Source organism: Lepisma saccharinum, chromosome 5 (genome assembly GCF_977018435.1).
Source record: "Lepisma saccharinum chromosome 5, izLepSacc3.1, whole genome shotgun sequence".
NCBI lineage: Eukaryota > Metazoa > Arthropoda > Insecta > Zygentoma > Lepismatidae > Lepisma > Lepisma saccharinum.
This window is the reverse complement of record NC_139233.1, coordinates 463,156-491,106: the sequence shown is the minus strand read 5'-3', so window position 1 is coordinate 491,106 and position 27,951 is coordinate 463,156. Positions and strand designations below refer to the sequence as shown.

Here is a 27,951-nt window from a genome sequence, read left to right as displayed (position 1 = left end):
ATAAAAGTCTACGAAAAAGTATGGTAACGAGTATTGTGAGAGAAGAAAACTAGCAGGTGAGAAAGTACCACTCCACTTGTTCAAGCCCAAGCAAAATCTAGCCTTGTGTGATTGAGCCTTTACATTAAAAAAAATAAAGTGCTCCCCTGTGCATAGCACCACGCCATGAGGGCGTATAGGGGGTTAAGGGGGTAACGCCCTACACTTTCTTGATCCGGTCGTGAGTGGGGGTGATGTGATCAGCATCACGCCCCTGACTGCCTTTACCCCCCAGGGTTTCCCCCAGGTACCCATGTTATTCGATGCTGGGTGGGCACCGGGGCAGCTTCCATCGTTACATTGGTATAGCATATTTTCGTAAGACTATAGGAGCTCATTCTAATATTGGGCCAATGGTGTTTACGCTATCCAACATGTGTATTTTGTTTGGATTCGGTTCTCCTTTACTTGGCAAGTAAATATGAGTTCCAATGTACATTAGGGGTATGATAACTATATATAAATTAAATTAAACCTAAAATCACAAATCACACTAATGGAATTTTTGGTGGGCCCCTCCCCCCCTTTCGTACTTACAAATATAGAGAATAGAGATGGAATGAGTTTTTTTCTTTCCCCGACTGAACACTCCATCAAGGGTCCCCTCCTATGATTCAGAGAGTCTACACATGCCTATGCCATTCAAGCACTAATCATAGCGTGATACAAGTTTGTTGATACCGTAATTGTACTCAGTTGCCGCCAGTGTACTGAACCATGTACTGACAGCATCTTTGAGTTCGACTGTAACACACAGCACACTCGACCTACGCCCTGGGACTCCTGGCACGGTAGTATGTTGTGCTAACCACTCTGCTACAGGTGTGCTGATAGTGAGTGAATGATTATTCTTATTTTCTTATTGTTATTTGGTGTATATGTGAAGTGATGTTTATTATCATAACAAAGTGATAGTCTCAAACTTCACTTAAAAAAGTTGTGGTTAGCACTTCATGCTATGATGGCAGATGTCCTGAGTTTGAATCCTGGCAGAGGCATGAGTGTTCTTTGTGTGTCTCATCATCAACTTCATCATATCATCAGACATCCTCTTTTTGCAATAGCGAAAAGTGGCAGAAAAGCAAAGTCAAATAAACCAAATCAAATCAATAAGCTATTTAGAAATAATAAATTAACTTCCAAAGATGTGGCGAAAAGCTGCTAAATGCATGGTTGTATATCATGCACAGTGCTCCACGTGAGGGGGATGTGGCAGATTGTACCTACCCAGGTAGCAAAATTTTCACAAAGCTTTCTCCAAGTTGTCTCACTGTTGCAATGTTAAATAATCCCAGCTAGCCCAAGGCTCAACGAAACATTCCCCAGTCAGGAATTTCTACTCCGAGCACTGATCATCAACAGTCCAGTTAAGCTGATTCATTCTGAAAGAAACTTCAATATTTACATCCAATTTTGTCGTTGGAAGCTTGTAGAGGCTTCCACATAGTACACCCTGCACTGCATTTTTCAGACTATCGTGGCTCTGGTGTCTGGACTCACAGCCAGTATATTCCTCTCAGGGGATAGGATTGCGGCCGGCACTTCTCCGTGTGTGTGATTGTCCCATTCTTCTAATTTACGCCTGTTACCAGCAAGTAAACAACACTGATCAGCTTATAAACAAATGCCTGATGAAGGAGTGTGTGGCGGCCAGCAGTAGAAAGCTGTTACATCGAGCTCCAAATTCCATCAGCTTTTCTGAGATCTCAGTTTATTTCTTTGTTGTGATACAATGCACGAGTGTTAGACTATTACTTGTGAACAGTGTGAACGAAAAAAAACGACAGACTTATTCACTGGAAGTGCAGTGAGAGATGTTTTGTTGTTCCAGCGGCAGGCATCTTCCCGGTGCTCTTCTCTGCCTCGCCGAGGGAGACACGTGTAACGGACAGCGGCCTATGTAAGCACCCACCTCACCAGCTCTTGAACATTTTCTTCCTTGTGCTGTTGTGGGGACATTAAGCTGAACCCTGGCCCCAGGCTGATGGAAAACAAGTTTAGTGTGTACTATCACAATGACCAGAGTATCAAAAATAGGCTCATTGACTGCACTATAGCAATGGGAGATTTTATGGGACAAGATTGCATTGCAACAACTGAAACATGGCTCAATGACAGTGTACTGGATTGTGAACTGCCATTTTCAAAACAGTTCACTATCTACAGAAAGACAGAGAATCAAGGGGCGGGGGAGTGATGCTTTGTGTAAACAACAAATGGAAAAGTGCGGTTCGAAGTGATCTGGATCGAAATTGTGAAATCCTATTGGTGGAGGTGCTTCTCAGCAAAAAGAAAAAACATTCATCGGTTGTTTTTACAGGCCACACAAAATTTGCCCTGTAGCAGTTCTGGAGGCTTGTTACTACTCTGTGATGTCAGCATCCTCTATGGGTGATGTAATTCTTCTCGGTGACTTTAACCTTTCAATCACATGGACCGACTCCACGCACGGCATTGGAAAAGACTTCAACAACACAATATGTACAACACGCGTAAAAACAATAACCTGGACTACATTCTATCCTCACTCCTTTCAGCGCACATCATGCCTTCGAGAAACCTCATCCTTTCGGACCATGAATCACTGGATGATGAATTCTAGTTCCCTGACCACCTGAAGAGTCAACAACCTCCCACCCCTGGATGGCAATACCTTATTTGGTGCAAAGCAGCCTGGGGCGACATCCGTTCGGTGCTGGATTCCATCCCCTGGACGATACTGGAAAGTGGAACTGTGTTCGAAGTGTGTGACGTTTTGACAGATGTGATTCACGCAGTGATAAAAGACTATGTGCCACTCAAGAAAAATAAATCTGGCAAATTCCCTTCTTGGTTTGACCCTGAACATTTACTTGTCCTTCCCAACCGAAAGAAGGCCTGGGATATGTGGGGGAAAATCTCTAATGAAAACACACGAAAAACTTTCACAGATTTACTACGCCACTCTAAACAACTGCAGAAAATGAAATACAGTGAATACATTGGAAATATCACAAACGAAATTAAATCAAATCCCAAACGCTTTCGGTCACTCATTAACTCAAGGAGGCAAAATTCTCATATACCATTCAAAGTTAAACACGACTCGGTATACGCAGAGGGTCCTGACAGAGCGGATATTTTCAACTCCTATTTCACTAAAAGCACAGTATCAAATACACCGGCTTCTATTTATTTATTTATTTATTTAGTTTATTTTACTTCGCGTTTTGTGCCTCTTGGCTAATTTGCGAAGATGGGGATGAGTGATGAAATGATGAAATTGATGAATGGACATTCACAAACAACTATACCCGACCGGGATTCGAACCCGGGACCCTTGGCATCGCAGCGCGATGTGCTAACCACTCGGCCACAGGGTCGGGCACACCGGCTTCTACTCTTCCCAACCTCACCCCAGTTTGCTGTCACTCTCTGACATCTCTCTCTCTTTCTATGTCTCCAGAAGAAGTGCAATATATCCTATCTTCAATGCCTGAAAAGCACGCTAATGGTCCTGATGAAATTACTTCTATTTTCCTCAAAAACACTGCTTCTCTCTCTCCCTATCACCTTCTCCATTTTATTAAACAGGTGCTTAAATGAGGGTACATTCCCAGATTCATGGAAAAAAGCTAATGTGGTGCCGTTACACAAATCTGGAGACAAGGGTGCTGTTGCTTCTTACAGACCAATCTCTCTCTTATCGCCACTTTCTATCACTTGTGATAAGATAATAAAGAACCAACTCTACAATTTTACTTCTCCATACATAAATACAGCACATCACGGCTTCTTACCAGGCAGCTCCTTCTTAACTAACTTGAGCATTTTACTATCTGACGCTACCCTCCATATCTGAAAACTCCCAACTGCATGTAATATATCTTGATTTTTCGAAAGCTTTTGACTCCATAAACCACAACTACTTGCTACATAAATTCTCTCATCGATTCAATATTCATGGAAAATTTCTCTCTCTGCTCAAACATTACCTCCAAAATAGACAACAAAAAGTTGTACTTTCCGGAATCTCTTCTTCTTATGAAGCTGTTTCTTCTGGTGTGGCCCAAAGCAGTGTTCTTTGACATCTTCTCTTCATCCTGTATCTTGATGACCTTCCAGAATATCTTTCCGACTCTTGTAAAAACCTCCTTTTGTTTGCCGACAATTGCAAAATTTACAGTAAAATATCAAATTTCAGTGATATGGCACTTCTGCAAAAGAATTTAGACTCCCTGACAAAGTGGTGTGAAATATGGAACTTGAAACTTAACCCTCACAAATGTACTGCAATGAAGTTCTCCTTAAAGAAAAACACATTCAACACAAAATACTTCATAAATAATAATTGTGTTCAAAGAGTTACCACACAGAAGGACCTTGGTGTCTTCTTTGGTGAGAAACTTTTCATTTCTGAACACATCTCCGCAGTCACGAAGGGTTCCATGCGTATGCTGGGTTGTTTTACAGAAATAAACAACCTGTCTACTCTCAGCATTTTTTACAAATCTTTCGTTTCTCCTAAAATTGAATACTGTTCTCCGGTCTGGTCTATGGCATGCCCTTCAAATTTAGATAGACTAAATTCTGTTTTAGATTTCTTCCTGTCCATTGTTCGTTACCAAATTTCATCCACTAAATGCCTACAAAAGCCTATTGTTCCTTGCTCTACAGACTAGCCAGCCAATTCAACATGTTAACAGGTCAAATAGACATTTTTAATAATCAGGCATGTTTTAAAAGGATATTGTACAAAAACAATTTTTGTTTATGTTATTATTTTTTTTGTTATTTTTATTGTTCTTTTTCTACTGTTATACATTCCAATGTAAAATGGTTAATGCTGTATTTGGAATTCTTGTTAAATAAATAAATAAATGTTACAACAAAAAAGTGTTTGATAAGTCTTGAAGCTTTCCTGGATACGAATGATGAAAAGATTCTCTCAGGCTATTGAGCATGTGAGTTGTGGAAAGGATTCCAAGCTCTCGAGAGCTAAAGTCACTCTCATCTTCAGGGTAGAAGTCACTTTTCAGAAAAGTGTTTATTTTCTTGCAGTGACAAAGCGTAGTCTTATAAAGGAAGTAAGCAACATTTCAGTACAATGCATATAGTACAATGGCATGCCAAGAGTGATATAAAAATTACATAGTGCCATTCACTGAGTCAGTTTTATAAATGATGTAAGAAAATTGTATTTGGCAATGTATTATAATAGAGTAAAATTACTAAAAATAAGACCCATTCTCCATAAGGGTCACATTTCATATTGATATTTTGGAAAATGAGAGAGACACGACAGTAAGTAATTACAGAGAAACTTCGTGCTCATACTTTCGCGAAGCTGTTCTTTAGTTTGTCATAGTAATTTCGATGGTCACTGCCACCATCCTCGTTGGAATTTGTTGCGTTGTTGCTTTTTTTCCTCGATTGCCACTAGGTGCGCTGTTCTCACTTATCTCCCTGCACCTGTGTCGTTAGATCAATCAATGAGATAATTCAACAGCACCTAACAGATGCAAATAGGCATGACCTACCACCGGACTTGCAAAACATATAAAATACAACAGCCATAATATCGTAAAAGTACATGTCAAACACAAAGTGTTCACACTCATGGACACCAAAATAAAGGAAACTCATGCCATCATGCACTTCCAACTCGAAATGAACATCGATAGTGGAGAAGCACACCACGTATGGATTCCCCTACTGCAGCAATCAACACGGGTGAACAGCAGACGACACAGGTGAGTAGTGGGTTTTGTGCTATGGACAGGACCAGAAAGGAAGAGCATCCCCTCAAGCAGCTTTGCTACACTTAAAACTTGCTTAACATGAGCATATGAGTTTTTGAGCAAGTGTGGAATCTTGTCTAATTCAAGATTTTTGTAAAAATGCCCTCGGGAATTTTTCAGAAACGAAGAGCTTCCTCAGATTGATTTGTTTATACTTAAAACTTGCATCATCCAGATTTTTGTACATAAGCTTGTCAATTTTTGGCTACACCAGAAATTAAGCTTGTAGTATGTTTTTCTGTCAAAATCCCAGGAATCTTGAATTGTTATCTATTGGGTTCTGAGACCGAGTGGAGTGTGGTGCATTGCCTTGTAATCAAGAGGTCCCGGGTTCGAGTCCTCATAAAATCTGATGGCAAAATGTTAATATTGTTGTTTTGTAAACAAAGGGGCTTTGGGTTTGAGTCCTGAGAGATGTGACATTCCATACGTGAGATTTTGCTCTGTTGATAGCTCCCAGATCTTAAATTTGGTAAAAAATTCTCTATTCTCTATTAAGAATCGCCAGAGTTTTGTTATCTGGGTAACAGCAATACGGGGCAAAACTGCATAATCAATACAATAGAATGGAGGTCGAGTAAACATTGCATGTTCTTTCCAATCTTTTGATCAGTTCCATGTTTCGGCCAACAATTAATTATGCATGGCCGGGGGTTGTATGCCAACAGATATAATCTATACTGCGTCTTTTCAGAGCGTTATTTATTATTAAAGAGTAATTGCCTTCATTCTGTATGCCTGAGTGATTATATCTGTTGATATTGCCTCTAATGTGTCTTTTCCGAGGGGAAATTACATGTTATTTGTCATGGGACTCAAAGAGAAATTATTATCTACACTGTGTACTCTTTCAGGGAACCATCCATCATATTGAGGAATTGCCTTCTCGGATATTATCATGCAAAGGTTTGGTATTGTCGCAACAAAATAATTGCAAGGGCAGATGTGCTGGGTAGGTAAAAGCTTTTCTGCTCGTAAGCATAGGTGGTATAAAATGGGTAAGTAATATATTTCCTGACGGTAAAGTATTGTTTTATATCCAAAGAGTTTCTGTGTTTGAATCGTGTCTCTAGTTCGAGTTGCTGTTTTAAGTCCATTTTATGCACAGTAATGCTAATCGGGACTGGCCCTACAGTTTTAAAGTGGGATCCGAGCCACTTGTGCCTCTACCGGGTATCGAACCCGGGACCTCTTGATTACAAGGCAATGATGCTACCACTGCGCCATGGGGGAAGCCCCGAATCATGCTTCTAGAACTGCTCTGTGACTCTCTCATTTCTCACATCATAAATATATGATTTTTCACCTATGAGAATGACACTGCATATGGTATCATCGGGTAAAGCCTCGTGGAATTCACAGATAATTTTAATGTTTGTTCTGTCATTGACCACAACTTGTTTCCTTTTTGAAGTGTTAATTACAAACATGGGTCTCCGTTCCTTGAATTCATCTGGTGTGTAGTACAGGTCTGTATTCCCGGTAGTGACCCTTTTGAAAGCCGAAAAAGCCTCATATAATTTAAGAAAATCATTCTTGGACATGTCTAAATTATAATTTTCCCTAGGAAAGACTTCATTTCTGCCATTTTTAAGATATATGTTCTTGATGTTGCAGTTATCAAATCTACTTGAATTTTTTTCCTGATTATTGTGTCTCCTAGTCTGAAACAGTACCACCACAAAATCGGGCATGTCAAATTGTATGCTGGAGAATGAATTTGTTGCATCAAATTCATAATAGGTACCAGTGGCAACCTTCTGTACGCATTGATATGTGTAAAATTGCAGAGGAACCTGTGGATTTTTTAGGATATCTGCTTTGTATTTAAGAGCGTAACTGGCCTCATATTCAACAACGGGGATTCTTAGCTCCATAGTCTGAATAAAGCACTTGCCCTCATCAGGTAAGGTATTAGGCAAAGCTTCCCCCGTAGGGTTTAATGTGCTGTACCTCATCAAAGCATTGTTATCATTGGCAGCTCTTCTAAATGTAATTCTTAACCCACCCTTCCACATGATATCTTTGTAATCCGAGAAGAATCCTGGCAATAGGCGCATAGGGAACAGCACCGTGTGGTTCTTAGATAATATTTTCTCACCAGCTTCAAATCCACCTATTTTGTAGTATGAAGCCTCGGTTTTGGATAATTTTAATGTAGCCAAAGCTGTGGAGGTAATGCCGGGATAATCTATTCTGTTTATAACAACACCATGTTTTCTGATCTCAATTTCAGAGAAGAGATGCGGCACAAAATTATCTACCAATCTTATATTTGAATTTGCCGGATAATCTGTTCCATCGAGCTTTACAACATCAAATTTGATGTATAGATCTGCTCTGTGAGGGTGTATAAATCCATCCCCAACATCAAGATCAACCTCAACCTCCGTGTTGGGTTGATTTAAATTTGCAAATGTCCTCCTGTTTGGGGGGAATGATTGTAGCTCATAACTCTCAATATTTTCCATTGTATGTATTTTTATTTAAATGTTAATCTCTACGATTGCAGTTGTTGTGGCTCCAGCAAAATCAACTAATTCTTCTTTTTCATTAGTGACCATCAATTCAATGTAATCTATTCTATTATGGCACACAGGAAAATATAATGTTGGGGATGGATTGTAGATGATGGGCTCCATGAATTCGGAATTAGGTTTGAATGTTGCAATGATGCCGGTTTGTTTGTGAGTGCCTATGCCATTTGATTTGGTGATCATACCCTCGGCCACATTACAGTGAATATTCAGAGTCTCTATGGCCAAGAATTTAGGTATATTCATAGCAGTGTGTTTGATGGCCGGTTCGAGTTTTGTGTTGTTCTCAAATCCCAACAGCTCTCCTATAGTACCCAGATCTATTTTCTCTGTGGCAGATACAATCTCTACTCTGTGAGTGACAGAATTTTGACTTAACACCATACCTCTGGGTAAGTGAGCATTTAGAGTGGACAGATTATACTGCCCTGGAGTGATGACAATTTTTTGATCCCCTACTGCAATTTTGTTGTTGTGGTGCGTAATATTTGGGATCAGGTACATGCCGTAAAATGCTCTGAGAGCTATTGTTTTGGGATACACTATGTCATCGTGTAATTTGAGTTTCAATATTGAATTTTGGCTGGTGAGATGGAATACCCCCATGATGTTTCAGATACCACAAGGCTTTTTGAAAATTTTCAATTGATGGTTTATTTATTTGAGACATGTATCTAAGAACAGATAAACACAGATGTCCGCAATTAACATCTTTGAAGTTTTGAACACGGGCATTATTGTAATAAAGATTAGCTGATTTTAGATATTTTACTAAATTTTCAGGTGGAACACCTCCAAATGAATCAAACACAAATGCCTCATTGTTTAAATATTTAAGATAACAGATCCAGTGAGTGCCCTGATTTTTGTACTTATCCAAATTAACAATGCCACACTCTTTGTTGAGTGGTTGTTCTGGTAAAGAATCAGACATGTACACACCTCTAAAATGTTTGATGCCCAATGGCTTGATTAAAGCTTCAATATCTTGGTTTGTAAGCGGCTCTTGTTTTTTTTAAACTTATTCATGGCTCTCTTAACACCTTTGCCTTTTTTCTCCATGGCCAGGTTATGGCGCCTCTGCTCATCTAATTCTGCCCTATTCTTCTTGGCATCTATTACTGTTTTTGCTATGGCAGCTGATCCCCCAGCCAAGCTCCCAACAGCCCCGAGAGCAGCTAAGATGGCAGGGATGGTAAATATGAAACCCCCCACATGTGATTTTTTTCTTGATTGCTGTAATTTTTTTAATTGGGGGGTGCTAAGCAACAATTTCATACCATGCCCCTTTGCAATACAAGAGCTTTTTTTCTTGCGCTGCTTTTTGGTCAAGAGACTGTCAATAGTTTTAAGAGATTTGAGACCTGCATAAGGTATTTGATACATAACACCCTTGGCCTTCATTGTAGGTTTATTATATACATATTCACAACCCCCACCCCAGTTTTTGTTTGGTGCTCATAGCTATGGTGGTTCCCAATGCTGCTATTTTTTCACTCAAAGAAGCATCTTTGCTTACAAATCTACCAAATGCAGCCTCTTCTAATTTCTTGTCTGCAACATGTCTCTTGTCAAGATCAGTATGTGTGTTGTATGCTATGTCATGGTCTCTACAAGCAGCATCTAAAGGATTAACACCAGGATCACCTCTGTTTAATCTATGGTCCAATTTTGTGCCTGGACCACAATACTGATAGCCTGGAATATGTAGTTCAAATGGCAGCTTGTTTATAATATCATTAACAAGGCCCCGACCCTCAGAAACATTCCAAAATTTGGGTGGTAGAGTATTAATAATTTTTATGAGATATCCAATCCCTTTAGGGTCATTCACTATAAAATTAGATAATTTGGTGCTTATCATGTCCATAATTCCAACCTTTTCATTGTAAAAATTGTGGTTGCCAGCATTTTCCTCCCCAGCTATCACCAATAACCTATCTACAAGTTTCCTGACATCATCAACCCACACAAATTCTTTGGGCAGTGTGTTGTATTGTTTGATCCCACTACCAGTCTTGATCTGTGACCATATGGGCTTGATTAAATTATTGTATTTTGCTCCACTGCTAGACTTGACTCTTTTTTGTGTGGGATCATTGTTCTGGTACAGAGCATCTGATTTTATTAATATTTCTTTGTAATGCTCATAATCTTGATCTGTATAGCTGCCAGGCCTTTTCCTAGTCATCAGTTCCCACAACCCAGGTGTGCCGGGGTACTTAACAAAAGCACCTTTTTCTCCGAGACGAGATTCTGAATATACAATTATATCATCCCCCATAAAAGTTACTCTGAAATTACCGATTCTATGAATGATGCTGCCATCAAGCTCTGTGTCGGCATATAAGCCAAACACCTCATCTTTGTTGTCTTTAGGTGTGGTTAAATATTTTTGAGCAAGAAGACCCAATTCAATAGGATCCAGAGTAGCTTCAATTCTTCGAGGGGCAACAGGACTAGGTGTATGAATACTGGAAAGTGGGGTGAATGGATAATCTAATATGTTCCTTGCAGCTACAGGCACAAGCTCTGTGATCAAATCTTGATTTTGCTCTGTAACAGTTTTGATATTCTTACCTAAATTATTAATAGCATCAATGACAGGCTGTTCTGTTTGCTTGTGTTTTTCATAAATTCCACGGTTCTCTGATTTCCATCCCTTAAATCTTTTTACAAGATAATCTCTTAACTTAAGATCATCAATGACTGGTCGTTTCATGGTTGTTTATTTATGTCTCAACGTCTAAAAAATCGTTGATTTTATTTCTGTATTTTCCAGTATTAGGTGTTCTTGTCATATCAATTGTGACAAACCCATAACTGTCCTGGTTCCAGCACCTACTGCAAAACTTGGAAAAATCATTGTAGCTCAAGTCCCCACCTACATATTCATCATGTATGTGTTTGAGGTTGGTATGATCTTGATGAAACACACATATAAAATTGCTGTTGTCTCGGATCAGCTGCTTCGGTATTTTTGAAAAAGTCTGTGCCAGGTAGAAGCAATCAATGTTTTTGTGCCGGCCCTGTGTAAAGAAATTTCTAACCTTGTTTTGATTATCCAGTATAATGTCATCAAACACAACAACAGAATTATCGAGACAGTCATCAAGTGGCTTAACATCTGATTCAAAAGTGGCAATATCCAATCCATCATATAGCTTCATCAGCTGCTGATATTTTAATTGTTCCAAGCTCTTTGAGAAGATATACAAGTGCCTGTTTTTCCAGTCTAACCAGTTGGGTGCCAATAAAAAATTATCAACCATTAGTGTAGTTTTACCACAAGCAGATGGCCCAACAATAAGACACCTAATATTATCAGGCAGCAGCACTCCATTTATCTTATTCTGCTGTTCAGGTTCTGGCAGCCTCTTTATAACATCCCAGGTGCTCATATTATTACTTTGTCTGCATCGATCCAGCTGTTTTCCGGATGACCCAGCCATTTGACAAGTAACTTGTTGCCTTTTCTGCGGATGATTTTTTCTATGAGATATGTGTCAGGCTGTTTAGTTTTGCTGAGTTCTTGTTCATAGAACCTGCCTTTGAGAATTTCTCCTCGATGATCTTTTATTATATATGTGTTAAGAGTCCCGGGTTTAACTTGAACCACTGTAAATAATTCGGTGCTCCAGTTTCTCGTAAAGCCTCTTTTGAATAAGTGCTTATATTTGCTGATTCTTACTTGATCGCCCACCCTGTATTTGGCCCTTCTTGTTGTTGGCTGGTATCTAGGATAATAAACAGTCCTGATCAATTTTTGCTCATCAGATGAAGTTACTTGAGAGGGTTTCATGTTGATTGTGGAATGGACCGAGTTGTTATATTTATGTAGAAGTTCTGGAAGAATATTAAGCCATTTATAATTACCTTGAAGTGTAAATTGTTTATACATAAGATTTTTTAGGGTTTTGTTGAATCTCTCTACAATCGAGGCTTTGAGATCACTGTAACTCGAGTAATGTTTTATTGCCTGGCTTTTAATAAATTGTTGAAACACTGAATTATAAAATTCTTTGCCATTATCTGTTTGCAAATAGCGCGGTGATCTTCCTGAATGATTGATGATTGTCCTGAAGGCTTCTGTAACACATTTTCCAGTCTTGGATTTGAGTGGCACAGCCCAGGCAAATTTTGAAAATGTGTCTATCACAGTGAGTAGATACTTGTAGCCCTTGTTGATTTTGTCTAAGTTTTTCAACTGTCCACTTGACAACTCAATCAAGTCGCTCTGCCATAAATCATCTATGCCCTTTGTGACAACTGGGAGTCTCTTAAAATTATGTCTGGCCTGTCTGTGTAATTCATCGACAATAATTTGTCTAGACATAATATGTAAACAAAAATATTGCAACTATAGGGTGTTCAGCAGCTGAGACTGCAGGATTTTCTAAATACAGTTTGTCTCCTATTTGTATTTTAAATTCCAGAGAGCCATCATCTTCAGTATAGGCTGTTTCTAATGTATTGGGGTCTGTAAAATCCTCTAACTCTACACTGGTGATTTTTACTTTGTTATCAGCATTTGTTATTGATAAGGTAGGGTAGTGGTGTGCCTGTGGCTGATGCCAATATTTGATCTTGATTGGTCTCAATGTGCCCCCAACAAAAAACTGGTAATAAAATTGTGCAGGGGACAGCATATATATTTTGCCACCTGGCGTAAATGGTGAATCATATTCTTTGTTGGGGATGCTGTACAATTCAAGAATTACTGTATGTTTTGGATTCTCGATTATGCCCGTTATTTCTTTTTCTGCTGTAAGCAATCTGCTTGTTACAGATTCAAGGTGCTCATTGATGGTCCTAACAACATCATCGTGGCCTGGCTTGATCTTTACGTCCACAACAAGTCTCTTGTATTGTTGCACAATTTCTTGTAGCTGGGTGGCAAAAACAGACAGAGCATTTGCTTGATTGGATTCCATGGTCCCTAGCTGTTGCTTGATATTAGCTACAATTTGTTGCAAATTTTCAACAACTGCCAATTTTGAATTTTGAGCAGTGAGATCATGGACCTGTCTTCTGATATCCTCAAACAGGGCATGCAGTTCATTAATATGTTGATTAGTTGGTAGAGTGGCTACTGTCTGAGTGAGATGTTTGATCTCTGCTTGGATATTCTTGACATCTTCTGATTTCAATATGCGATTCACCGCTCTCTTAATATTTTTAAGTTCCTGTGATGTGGGGAGATTTGACACAGTATTCTGCAAAAATTCAAGTGCCAATTTCACATTGTTTAATTCAGAAGCATCAGCCACATTTTGCATAGCATTTTGGAGCAGGGCTATATCTGCCTGAGAGGGTGTTGATTGTTGTAAAATTTCAAGTTTTGTTTGGATATCATCGATCAAGTGATGAAAATGAGATAGCTCAGATTCAGTGTTGAGGTTTTCAAGCTTTGTGATCTGTTGCTGGACACTGACAAGTGTATCTACAATCCCGGGCAGGCGAGATTCTAGTACACTTGCCAAATCACTTTGCACTGCTGCTATTGTACCTTCAAGATGGGTTATGGAACTTTGAATTTTTCCAAAATCTTCATATGTTTCAAGTTGCAGCTTAATATTTGCAACACTCCGAGTTATTGCACTCAAAGCATCAGAAGATGGCAAGTTGTTCATAAAATTTTCAAGTGTCTCAATTTTTTCTTTAACCTCGGCTATGGCATTGTTCAGAGGGTCCAGATTAGGTATCTGGAGTGACTGAATCTGTTCTTTTAGAGTGGAAATGACTAGATCAAAATCTTCTTGTGACTTTATGCTTTTGACAATTGTTTGGAGTTGTGTCTGGACATTATTTATCTGCTCTTCCAATTGTTGTTTCAATTGCTCAGAATTGGTGGCCTGGGTCTTAAATTTGGCTTGAAGAGCTGCTACAGCTTCTTCCAAACTTTGAAAATTATCCAATGTTGCCAGATCAGTATATTTCTGAAGCAATAATTTAAGTTCAGAATCAATTTTAAGAAGAGGGTCCATGCATTGTGATTGTAAATTTGTAATTTCTAGTTGAAGACTGGCATTGAGTATGGTTTGTAAAGCTTGTAAATCACTTCTCAATTTCTTGACTCTGACATCAAGCATCAGAATCTCATCACTGTGATCTTCATGTCTTGTATGGCCAAATATATCATTAGGCATTTTCTTTTAATGGTTATTTATTATTGAATATCTGATTCTTAATTCTATAAAAAAGGGTATAAGCTTGTCATAGGATCCAGGGACCTCAATATATAAGCAGTCACCAGCAGAAACAGTATATACAGTGCCAGAAACCATGTTTGAGTGCTTAATTCTATAAATATTTCTCCCTACTGAAATCTTGACATCACCCTCGGGGGTTGTAATAAATTGCAATTGCCCACCTACAGGTAATTGGTAATGATTTAAATTATTGTTAAATATGTACAATGTTTTACCTGTTTCATCATCAAGATCTGTAAGTATGCTGTTCAGATGAATAATTAACAAGCCACTCAGTTTAGACAGCATATCAGGAGAGGGTTGTGGTGTCGGCAGGTCCATAATAGCCTGTTTTTTGAACCCAAATAAGTTCATAGGCATGTTTATTTATTTCAAATCATGCTCTGTAATTGGGCATTGTTTCCCACTTTTCAAATCACAATGCCCCCAAGGTAGAGTATGTATGTTACATGACAAAATACATCTCTTATCATCATGTGGGTCCAGAGCCACTTTTGTTACAATATTTGAAGTCAACAAGTGATTCTCACTCTGAATTCTATTTTCTGATGTTCTGATTGAACTCTGTGATTTGATGCAATTTTTGTAATCTTCAAATTGGAGATCTTTTTCCACAGTCACTCTGCCAATGCCCTTGGCCTTTTTGACAACAGCACTACATGTTTTAAAACTGTACATCTTGGCACTTAACCCAGCAAATTCCACAATAACATCACCAAGTGTCTCATCTTTTAACTTGCCAGGCACCTTTTTGTTGTGGGGTTGAATTCTTGTATGTTCACTGGTATCAAAGTATTGAAGCAATTCAGGCTGTGACATATCTTGATAAACATCTTCTGTTTGAATATCGAGAATAAAACTATCCGTGTCCATGTACAATAATTTTACACGATCACCATAGAAAGGTTTCAGCACATCATAATATAATATTAACATATGTAATTTGGACGATTCCAATATCACAGCCCCTTCATAAATAGGTTTATCAAATTTGATTTTTGTTTTCATCATGTTGAAAAGTGCCATGTGCTCATCATAAATTCTTCTGTAATTGAAGTTGGGCTTTGCAACCAATTTTTTGCTCAGGCTGGGGTCAGTAATTATTTTAACATCGGTATGTTTCCTGACATTTTCAATTGTTTTGCCATACACTGAATTCACCATCAATTTAAACAAGCCCTTATCAAATTGGCTCTTTGCAGATGTTCGAAGCTCCGTATTTGTATCAATATAAGGTTTCAACCATTCTGAGTGCCTGAACCTCAAAACTTTGCCAACTTTGGTCACTTGAACACCATGTTTCATCAGGAACTGTAGGTTTTTGTAATATGTGACATATCCCTGTTTTGGCTCCAGGGTCATCATGAGCTTCCTCTGTTTAGAGCCAGGTGAGCACTGAACCTCGGGAATTGGGGGCAGATCAGAAAATTTATTGTGCAAATGATCTGGAAATACCAGATCAACCTCAAAGATGAGACCATGTTCACTGTCATCAAAATTCTGAAGATCTTCAATATTGAAATCTTCAACCCACTCAAGCTCTGCATATGGCAGTTTTTGCATCATGGCGTGACCATAGAGGTTGTTTGCATCCACATAAAGTATATAATTTGATGGCCGTGCTGGATCATAATCAGGCATGTATTTGTTATTTGCTCTGGCATATCTCTGGGAACATTGCACCATCCCTCCTCTTATACATTTCTCCATAAATAGATACATATCTTGATCGTGGATCAGATCCAATTGCATTTTGGTATTGAAAAACGTTGCGGCCCATGCTAGGCCCGGGGCACTGTAAAAATATACTGGGTCCAGTTTATAATTTTGCATGGAAGATTTTCTGAATGCCTGAAATATATCAGCTGAGAGGGTCACATCAAGTTTTAAATATGCCATGTGATAATCACCAAATGTCTTGCATTTTAAATTGTTCCACATCAACTTGGCATGGTGATAATCTTCATCACTGATTCCAGATCCTCTGATTTTGCTGTAAAACTCTTCTTGTGGTGGCAGGGAACACTCATCAAATTTAGAAAAATCTGTAACATAGTCATATGGATATACACCCTTCCGCCTAATTAATTTCAGGTCCAGATTTGGAAACATTGCACGTGTGATTTTCAAGTCATCATCAGATAATTGATTTGCCAGTGTAGCCAGGCTAGCAGGTAAAAATCTGTAAGAATCAAGAAATCTTATGTGAATAGGAACACCATCAACTTTAATTATCTTGCTAATAGATATATATTTCTCATCATTTTCAGCTAAAATATTTAAATTCTGTTTCTCAAACCCCTCGTACCTGATTAAATGATGAAAATCATAATTGGATGCACCATGGCAGAATATGGGGATAAATTTTGGTCTCTTGATCTTAATATTACAGCTATTACACAGGGCCTGTTTATATCGACCATCTGTATGAGAATGGTGATGAACCTTAATATTTTTATCTGAAAATTCAGAATCACATACCGGGCATTTTTCTGCATTGTTGAAATCTTCAATCTGTTCCTCTGTTAAAGGCAACATAGGCTTTGATATTAATAAGATGTTAGATGCTATGTCACGGCTCACATTTTCTATTATATGTGCAAATATTTTGATGGCATTTGGTCCCTTGTATGAATATTCTTTAATAACAACACCATCCCGTATAACCACACAACAAAAGCTGGAAGGTTCATGTAGCTGGTATGGTGTACTTGAAGATTCTTCGGGATCTGGGCTACAGAATGCAAGAGATTTGAGATTCGATTCGAAATCACAGACAATATATGCTGGGTGTTCCAACAAGGCTTCATACTTTTTGAATTTGCAATTTTCACTTGGATTGGGCATCACCATATGAACAGGTTTATGGTTCCCACAGTATTTCAGATGCTCAATTAACTTGTTTTTAGCAATTTCTGCATTTTTTTCACAAACACCATTTACCATTTTTCGACCATCAAATACAGTTAAACATCTTCTGCACAACTTAAATATTCTATTAGATTTGTCTAGTTGTGTTCTGACTATAGCTTCAAGATTATGTATCAGAGTGTAATGGTATGTATCATCTCCTTCAATTAAAAGCAGATCAATCGGAATAGCAGATTCATCATCAATTGTACTGATTCTGAGAGGTGCTATCGGGCAATTGCCAGTGGAACAAATAAATACATTAATAGATAATTGTTTGCCATTGATGTGCCTGGCCTTTTTTTCAAATTTATCAATATTCTGAACTGACATTGGATATTCTAAACCCTCCATTACATCATCAAAATCGTGCTCATGTTGTTTGTAATAAATTATTCTCTCAGGATGGCTTGAAACTGGATACAAAGCAGCTAATATACACCACAAAAAGCATTTCTGGTCGGCGTTTTTTATATTGACCACGGCTCTTTTGTTTTTGATATTAGCAGGCAAAGGCACATAAGTAGATCCTTGTAATGGAGTGAATTCAGAAATATTAACATAGAGCTTGTGTGATGAACCGCATAGGCTCCATCCTGACTCTTTTGCCGCAAATTCAGAGTGTTTGATATTTAATTGTTCTATCAAATTGCCTATTATTTTGTCTGAATTTGAATTTGAATATACAGGTACAGTTTCTGTTATGTGGGGCTGTGTAAATTTTGTGCCATTTGGTTTCTTATATTGTACAAACAATTTGAGGGATAGCTTATAAGAGCCATTTTGTGCATTAAGAATTGCCTGCAGATCAGAATTTATACTGTTCAAGAAATTCTCAATGCCGCATCTTGGCTCTGATACAAACCGGTGATCCCTTAATTGGCCATTAAAACTGCTACGGATAGGTGCATGGCGTAGCTGTTTTGCTGCTCTGGTATTAACAGGTGCTTCGTGCCTTCTTTTCTGAGCAGATGTGGATGGTTGTGCTGAGCAAGTATCTTTATGTTTATATGTGAAATATTCCATGTTATATTTTCTATTGCATTTGGGGCAAATTTTTGTGGGAGTTTTGTATTTGTCCGGATTACAAATTTTTTGATGTCTGGCCCAATTAGAGCAAAATATATTTTTATTGCACTGATTACAATATTTTTGATTCGGCATTTTTGCTGTTGTTTATTATATACAATTTCCTGGGTTTCAATTCAAAACTTTATACTGAATAAAAAATATCAGTTGGGTTCAGCACTGTGATTTGTATGTGTATATGTATATATGTGTGTATACACTTAATATTTTTGGTTTTGGTATTTATATAAAATTTCCTGGGATTCAAATCTAATCTCTATGGATTAATATTATTAATATTAATCTTATGACAGGTTGTAAAGCCAATAGCTTACAAGTGGAAAATCATTCACACTGACCCAGCGCAAATGCCTGCACGAACATGCATCTATAGAATGGCAATAACCTTGTTATGTATAACAGGCTGGGACAAATATAAGCTTGACTCTAAATATGAGTGGATTACAACAAATAACAGATTTTATATTATTCAATATGAATTTAAACCAGTAAGTATGAGAAGCACTGTATCAACACGTCTGTTCCCCTCAGTCAGTCTCACATAACTGGCTGATGCAATATTCAGGAATTTCTGTAAATACATGCGCTGAGGAAAAAAATCAATACTACCGTCTCGGGAATTCCACACACTGACGCAGAGGGGGAAGGAACATGCAAACACGGACCAATTCTCGAGGTATGCTCTGCATATTGCATTGTTTTAATATTGGATAAGCAAATTGAACAGTATCCAATTGAACTTAAACCTGAAGTAAATATGTATAAGTGGGTATGGATACAAGTTTATAGACAAACTGATGCAATTTTTGTAAATCTGCTTGAGGAGAGTTAATACTTTCCGAATTACAAAACTCTTTGGGTTAGGCAGGTGCTACACTTAAACAAATGAACATGTTGAGCAAGTTTTAAGTATAAACAAATCAATCTGAGGAAGCTCTTCGTTTCTGAAAAATTCCCGAGGGCATTTTTACAAAAATCTTGAATTAGACAAGATTCCACACTTGCTCAAAAACTCATATGCTCATGTTAAGCAAGTTTTAAGTGTAGCAAAGCTGCTTGAGGGGATGCTCTTCCTTTCTGGTCCTGTCCATAGCACAAAACCCACGCAGATAGGCGACAATAGCGCTCCTAGGGGCAATCGAGGAACAAAAAAAAAAACAACAGAAACATGCCAAGCAAAAATGCAACAAGTTCCAACGAGGATGGTGGTAGGGGCCACCGAAATTAATACGACATACTAAAAAAACAGTTTCGCGGAAAACATGAGTGCTAGGTCACATTTCCTTTCAAAATTCTCTATAATAATATTCATACAGTACAAAACACTTTGTACAACCTACAAATGTTCCATATACATCTAAAAAGGTGTGTGGAATTTCCTTATTGATTGATGATTGATTGATTATCATTGTTTCTTCAATATTCTTACATGTGAACTAACATGGTGCAAATAGATTTAGGTAGAAAATGTTGGGACTTCCATTTGTATATTTTGCACTGCGTGATTGTAATTGAGGACTTGGCAGCATCCTAATAACGACGTTCAGTGTCCTTTTGTCAAGGACAGACTATAATATGTAAACATTAAAATATCCACCTACGCACAAAAAATATATGCATACAATGTACTCACCACAATAAATTTCGAATTTCTTGGTCCATTAGAAGAATGCCATCCTCAGTGAAGTATTCATACTCATATTTAATGAAGATATTCATTCTTGTTAAAAAAAAAACACACACAAAACATATAAACAGCATGATAAAAGTCACTTTAAAAGTTTGTACAAGCTTTCAACTCAAGAACACTGCAACAACTGCAACATCATCATCTGGCAGACACAACAAGTAGCATCATCATAGCTCCAGCTACTTCTTCCTCGCCATCTCTCGACCAGCCCTGATGATGACTCCAGGATGGAGTCAAAAGCTTGGACAAACTTTTAAGGTGACTTGAATTGTGCCATTTGTTTTGTGTGGTTTTTAACAAGAATTTTGCTGGCATGTGATGTAAGAAGTGCTGACAACCTTTCCTGGAGAATATCTGGATAGTTTCAGCATCAAAAACATTTGTGTAGACAGGCATGGCCTTATTGGGCTCCTCCCAAGATTTTACAACACTGCATTATCTGCAATACATTCCAAGCCCTTCAGTACAGCAGTCAGTTCACGAGATGATCCCCAAACGAGAGAAGACAGGGTGGGGCACAGGGGTAAAGGGAAGGTTCGGTCCATTTGCATAATTTAGGGGTAGCAGAAAGCTTTCTGACGTCAATCACACAGTGTGTGTGTCTGCGTAGGGTGACCAGACGTCCTCTTTTATCCAGACATGTCCTTTTTAGGTGTCTGTCCGGCATCCGGGCGGATTTTTTAGAAATCGATAAATGTCCTCCTTTTTTGGAAAGAGTATAGCATTGACCATAGCAAATGTGCTGCATACAGAATCCTGATTTGGTGCATGTTAATTCAAGCAATGCTCACCTAGCATCTGGGAGCTCAATACGATCACTTTCCAGACTGAGTCATTAGTAGGGCACGTATTTAAGGCACTAAAAACCTCTGAAATAGGCAGTCAAATAGGCACCAAAATAATGAGAATAGGCACTTACAAGCACCATAAACTAAGAAAAGGCACAAAAATAGGCACTTAAAAGGCACCCTAATATTAAAAAAAGACAGAAATAGGCAATGGATGTGAACTTATTTAAATTTTCTTGTACAGTTATACTGTATTAGCACTTCAGTTTATACATAAAAGTGCGCTACAATTAACATACTATAATACTCTTTTGATCGAAATTCACTTTTGCAGGGAATCGTCTGTTAAAGTAATTCTCACAAAAAAGCTTGTGCTAACAACTGCGAATTTGAACAAATGATGAATAAATAATTCGCACCATTGTAACAAAAAAAATATTTAAAACAATGTTCCAATTCAGACCATCAAATCTGGCGAATTCCAGATTTCAGTCAGTACAACATCAACAAAGCCTTACATCTTTCAATATAGGGAAAACCAAATGCACATAAGAAAAAAGCTGAAGTATGCAAAAATTGCAGAATATCCATTTTTTGGCACGATTAAGCAAAATAGGCACTAACCATCAAAACAGGAATTTATATGCGCTATAAAAATGTTTTTGGAATAGAAACTCCATGAAACGAACTTTAAATTTTAAACATGAAAGCCTATATAAATTGACATTCTGCAAGATATTCTGCCTCGGAGTTATTTCTTACTGGCCTAAAGTCAGGGAACCGTTTCTGTAAGGTAAGTCGTCACTAAAAACACATTTACGTTTCAGCATGGTTCAGATCGCTGATTGACAGAACTTTATTCTCCACTGCCATGTAACAACTAAGGGTACAGCAGTTAAAAATTACTGTTTATTTCTGAACTCTGATATCGTGAAACTCAAATCAAAGAAAGCGGCGGAATATCACATATTCTTACCTACTGTTAGAAACTTGCTGCTCACCACAAGCCACGGTAGATGTCACAAATGCTTTGAAATCAAAAGCAGTGCGGCGGTGACAAAAGGAGAGATGCAAACATTCAACAAGCTTTCTTTGTTGGAAGAAAAGTTTCTTGTCTTTGCTCTTGAAACTGAGTGTGTTGTATTTCCTCACTTTGAAATTGAAGACTGAAACAATATTTACAATTATGTACAAATACCATTTTGTTACTAATCTTGAAGTAAAAAGAGTATGTTTCCAAATTTTTCTAAAAACCTGCCCGGACCATTTTTAGAACTCAAAAATCAGGATTTATCCAGGTAAAAGAGGATGTCTGGAAACCCTAAATGACTTGCATTGCTGCACCAGTTACAGTGAACCCACATGTTTCTCACTCAGGGTGCAACCCCACCCTAATAGTGGAGTCGCCTGTCACTACGTCACGTCACTTCTGTCAGGGATATTCTCCTGAGTGGTCAGCCGTACATTTCGCTTGAACTCATGCTAGGAAACATGCATAACTACTTACCTTCCATCGATGGCATCCACGATTGTGGCCCTGAGTCCCAGTTCCTTGAAGCACAACAACATTCTTTCCCTTCTTTCAGGTCGACGCAGTAGATTAATCATGTACACTTTATCAAAGTTCAGCAAATCTTGTTCAGGTGTTCTCAGATAGTCCTCAAACATGTCATTGGCAAGAAGAGGTGGGTGCTCGACTGCAACCAGAAGAAAATTGCACAATTGAAAAGAAATCCAATAATGGAGACATCTAGTGCTTAAAAACATTGATTTGTGTATTTAAAAGTGGTTAGTAATGGGTAAAATGATTAGCTAAATGCACTTTTTATGCACAGTATCAAGAAACACGGCAAATTTGGTCTTCTAGGCCAGTTTTAGTTTTTCTTGAGAATTTTGACATTTTTTATGTGTATGTAGAAATACAAAGAAAATTGAGAATTTTCAGCTAATTGATTATTTGCTGATTTGATAATATTCTGGCAAAGAAAGGAATATTTTTATTTATAAAAGTTGTTTGGAACCTTCTCCGCACCAAAACACAAGACACTGAGCTTTTTTCCAGCACTGACACCATTTTGGACTCACGTGATCCCTGCACACACATCATTGAGCAGTGTGGGAGGAACAAAATTTTAAATTTTCCTCTGTGCAAAAAAACAATATTTTATTGTAAAAAAACCTATTACTTTAAAGTTATAGCTTTTTAGAATCATGCAAGACTTTTAAAAGACACTGTATACATGTGTTGTTTTTTGTTCACATACCATACGTAATTATTAGGGTGCGAATTTATAGGCACTATAATCCTCCCAAATAGGCAGGCAAAAGACAAAAATGATGAAAATAGGCACATAAAAAGGCATTATAAAATAAGAAAAGGCACTAAAATAGGCACTTAAAAGGCACCCCAAAATAAAAAAAAAGACATTAAAATAGGATTGGCCGATATGAAATTTTGGCCGATACCGATAAAGTACCAATATAAAATTAGAAATGGTCCTTGAAGAACCTGAAAGGTTCATTGACCTCCTTAATAAATGTGTGTTGCGAGGTGACTGCAGTGCAAAAGAAATTGCATATTTAGACATTTACTTTTATAGAAAGTATGGTATGGAGATTATCCATAAAAATTACAACAAAATGGCAGAAAGTTGCACTAAATTATCAGATATTTATCGATATATCGGATCAGTAAAATAATCGGTAATTTTACCTGTAAACTGACACAACGATATGCCTATATCGGACGATACCGATAATAATCACGCCCATCCCTAAGGCATTGAATATGAACTTATTTAAATGTTCTTGCCAAAGGAGGGGGGGGGGTTCATAACCTCAACTTTGGGCCAGTACTCATAAAAAAGAGAACATCAAGGCAGGAACGAGGGCTGACTACTAAATACATATATGTAACCCTACCTTTCAAAAATCCTGGTTATACTGTATTAGCATTACAATCTATACATACAAGTGCACTAACGATTCACAAATTATTAACACTATTTTGATCAAAATTCACATTTGCGGGGAATCGTCAGTAATTCTCACAAAAAAAGAGCTTGTGCTAACGATTGTGCCAATTTGAACAAGTGCCCCAGTTTCATGCCCCATTGTTCACAAGTGGTGAAATAACAGTTTGCACCCTCTTAGAAAAAAAATGGATGTTCAAATTATTATTTTTCTCAAGAAATGAACTTGTGTTACCCATTGTAATGATTATATTTCGCAAACAATTGACAATAGTTTGAATCAAATCCTCATATGCATAAAGGCTAGGATAACACAACCTGGTTTACTTAAAGCTTTTGCATTTTTATTTTATTTTTTGCTTGTTTGCCGAAGTATGTGAGCTGTTAATCTGTGTATGGCATTAAATTTGAGAATAAATAGCATCGTTTGACTTAGTGTATTCCTCTGTATGTAACACAAGGTCACTACACTAAGTTTTTCACATAACTTAGCATTGGTCTAAAGAACTGACGTAATGTAAGATGACAGCTTGTCACAAAGCATTGGTCACCATTAATCCTTGTTTCCGAATAACGTGAGAGATAGAAAACCATTAACAAGGCCATTGTGTAAAACTATATATGTACAATTACTTTTCTGTCAGTGGGGCCAATCTCCATGGTGCAGTGGTCAGCACAGCATGACTACAATGCCAGGGGTCCTGAGTTCGATTCCTGGTTGGGGCATGAATGTTATCTGTAAGTGTTCCTTCATAAATTTCATCATATCATCACTCATACTAATCTTCGTGATTAGCCAAAAGTAGAAGAAAAGCGACACAAAAAAACAGTAATAAAATTAAACATTGGTGGTAAAACAAGCTTCTGCAGCAATCCAGTTTTTAATTAATACACATCTGGGCACCTTGTACTTTGGCATTTTGAAACACATGAACAAGATATCTCCACAGATAACTATCTACTTCCTTTCACACATGACACACAACAACAAAGGGATGGCTTGGTGACCCTTTATCCAAGAATGAGTCACCAATAGGTTGTTCAGTTTGCTTACCTTGCTTAAAGGACATTTAGAATTTCCAAAGACCTGACATCCCCTGCGACTCAAATATTGCGAATACCAGTTTTTAATCAGTTCAACATCAACAAAGGCTTACCTTCTTCAATGTAGGGAAAGTCAAAGGTCCATAAAAATAGTTGAAGTATAAAAAAATTGCAGAATAGGCATTTTAGGCACGATTAGCAAAATAGACACTAACCCTAAAAATAGGCATTCATAGGCACTATAAAAATGTGTTTTTGGACTAGAAATACCATGAAACACACTTAAAACATTAAAGCCTATGTTTTACTGCAAAGGAATTAAAAAGACAAATAGGCAAAAATTAGGGATGTGACGAAGCTGAAAATTTACCAATGCCAATGTACTCACCGATAATTTTTGGACCCGATACCGATGCCGATATGTAACCGATTCCGATACATAAGATTATTAAGCAGAAATGGGATGTTATTTTCTGCATGACAGAAATAAATTTGGTATGTACATTTCTAAATATGGAATGCATATCATATGTATATACATATATATTCTCAAGAGATGCGAATGTACATTTGCATCTACAAAAGGTTATGTGAATCTAGAGATTTAACATTAGTACACAAGCAGTTCTTTGACATGCAAAATGAATTCCTGTTCTGCCAGTTTCAACTTCAGAAATACGAGATTTGGAAGCACTTCAGGAAGTAACCTACTTCTTCTCTTATCGCAAATCTGTTCAGCAACACTGAACACTCAATCACTGAATACTGATGCAGCAGGTATGCTAAAGTATTTTCTCAGCACTTACTTATTTTTTAATATCCAATACAACAGCAGATCCTGGTTCAGCAATGTACTCTTATATTTCCGATATATAGTTAGGTTGATCCTCTGAATGAGAGTTTGCAATAATTTTATTACAAAAACTCTACAATAATGACGAATCATAACCAAATTTTCAATAAAACTTACAAAACTAGAAGGTAAAACTCTAGTATAATCTGTACCGGTTTAAATATCAGAATTTTGCCGATTCCGATACCGATATGTCAATTTCGGCCGATTTTCATACATCTGTAATCAGCTTTGGCACATCCCTAGCAAAAATCCATACCCTAGTAATTATGATGAAGTGTGATTGATAAAGAATGCACATGTTTCAATTCTAACACATTATCATTAGAAGTCTGAGGTGACAGAAAATTTAGGTCACATTTTTTCCATTCTTCAACACCTCATGATTGCAGTGGATAACTGAAGAAAAAAAAGCAATGGATACAGGGGTAGGGGTATGCTATAGCAATAATGGTTTTAAACTGGAACCAAAAAATGACAGAAAAGACAAACCCCGAAATAACAAGTGGAGTTTGGTGAGAAAAGCTGAATGGTGGCGAAACAAATTGTGCACATTCCCAAAAGTCCTATGCCTCCAAGGAAGGTGCAGCAAAGAATATCAAGAAGAACTGAATAAATTTCTCTATTTATGCTAATTCCTTACCTAGAACCTCCAACTTGATATTTGTAAGATGATTATAATCATCATTCAAGTTTTGGTCTTCCTCGAGTGGAACCATCACAAAGCCATAAACATCATTGTTACACACGTGTAAAGGTATTTCTGAAAACAAATAAACGACATTATGAAGAAAGAAGAACCCAAATTTCTTTAGTGATTAAAATTATTTAATTTGGTAAATATTTTGATGAATTGCATATTTATCTTTCTCAAGAGGTAGGAACACAATTTTAATATTTATCAACTTGCCTATTCTTTGAGTGAGCAAAACTCTGGCTTGCGTAAAAATTTAAAGTAACTGTAAAATGAATTTCAATTAGAGTTGCAAAAAAGCCAGCTTTTTTGAATGGACGGTATTTTTCCAATAAAAAGCTGGCTTTTTGGGGGTGAAAAAACAGAAATTTTGGCATTTTACCAATTACAGCTAACCTATTTCACTTGTAGTTACTGTTATGAGTTTACAGGTTTTTAGTGGCATATTACATGATGTAGCAGCCAAGAGACAGATATTGGCCAATCCCAGTGGACACATATTGCATAGTGGTTCAGATACAATTTTAACCCTAGCTTACCAGGGGGGGGGGGGGCAGACCCACCACATCTACTTCTTGATTTTTCAACTGTTTGAAAATAAATTATATTGTTCTGTAGGATGTTCCCAATATTTCTGTATTACTCTTGCCCATTAAAACATAAATGTAATGTAAATAGGAGGCAAAATGCACTCGGTGGGCATATCAGGCACCATCTTTGAATGTGTCTCACTTGAGACACTCATGCCAGTCAGTGTTAAATTGGTTGGTAATAATGGTAATTATTGTAATTATTATATTTAATAAACAAGTGCACTTCTACAGACAAAAAAGCCTTAATAAAAAATTATTATGGATTTTGTGAGTTTTAGTGAATGATAAAATATATGCGACACTCATGCAATAACTGGTTATTATTTTCATTAATGATAGTAATTCTTGTAATTATTATAATTAATAAATAACTGCACATATATAATTCAATAATAATAAAATAGTTTATTGAATTCTAGTGATAAAAAAAGTGCTGTCCTGTGAGTCGCCTCCCAATATGTATGTTTCTTGTACAGCACGGGTAAGCTAGGGTTAAAACTAAACGTGTAGTCCTGATGAGCACATATGACCATGGAATGGACTTAAAACAAGCTTTTTACATGTTTGTGTCTCAATTTAAATGTTGATGTCATAAAATATTCAACAAATGTTAATATCGGAATATTCTATGTTTCGGAACAATTAAAAATAATTTACTGTTCACAACACATATGCAGAAGTATACATATTAAGTGAATGTATGCATATTAATTTCCATATAAGCTTTAAAGATCAGAAATGTATTTATGA

General features: G+C 37.3%; 1 protein-coding gene across 2 annotated transcripts in view; it reads right to left on the bottom strand.

Annotated features, from left to right (window-relative positions):
* Window positions 1-27,951, bottom strand: part of LOC145987597 (glycosyltransferase 25 family member) — a 575,666-nt gene that overhangs the window by 534,652 nt on the left and 13,063 nt on the right. For both annotated transcript variants that reach the window (XM_083121956.1, XM_083121957.1), the window contains exons 4-5: window positions 26,558-26,677; window positions 22,553-22,742 (exon numbers count right to left, since the gene is read on the bottom strand). In XM_083121956.1, the coding sequence (XP_082978082.1) occupies window positions 22,553-22,742; window positions 26,558-26,677 (310 nt within the window). The remainder of the gene's footprint in view (window positions 1-22,552; window positions 22,743-26,557; window positions 26,678-27,951) is intronic.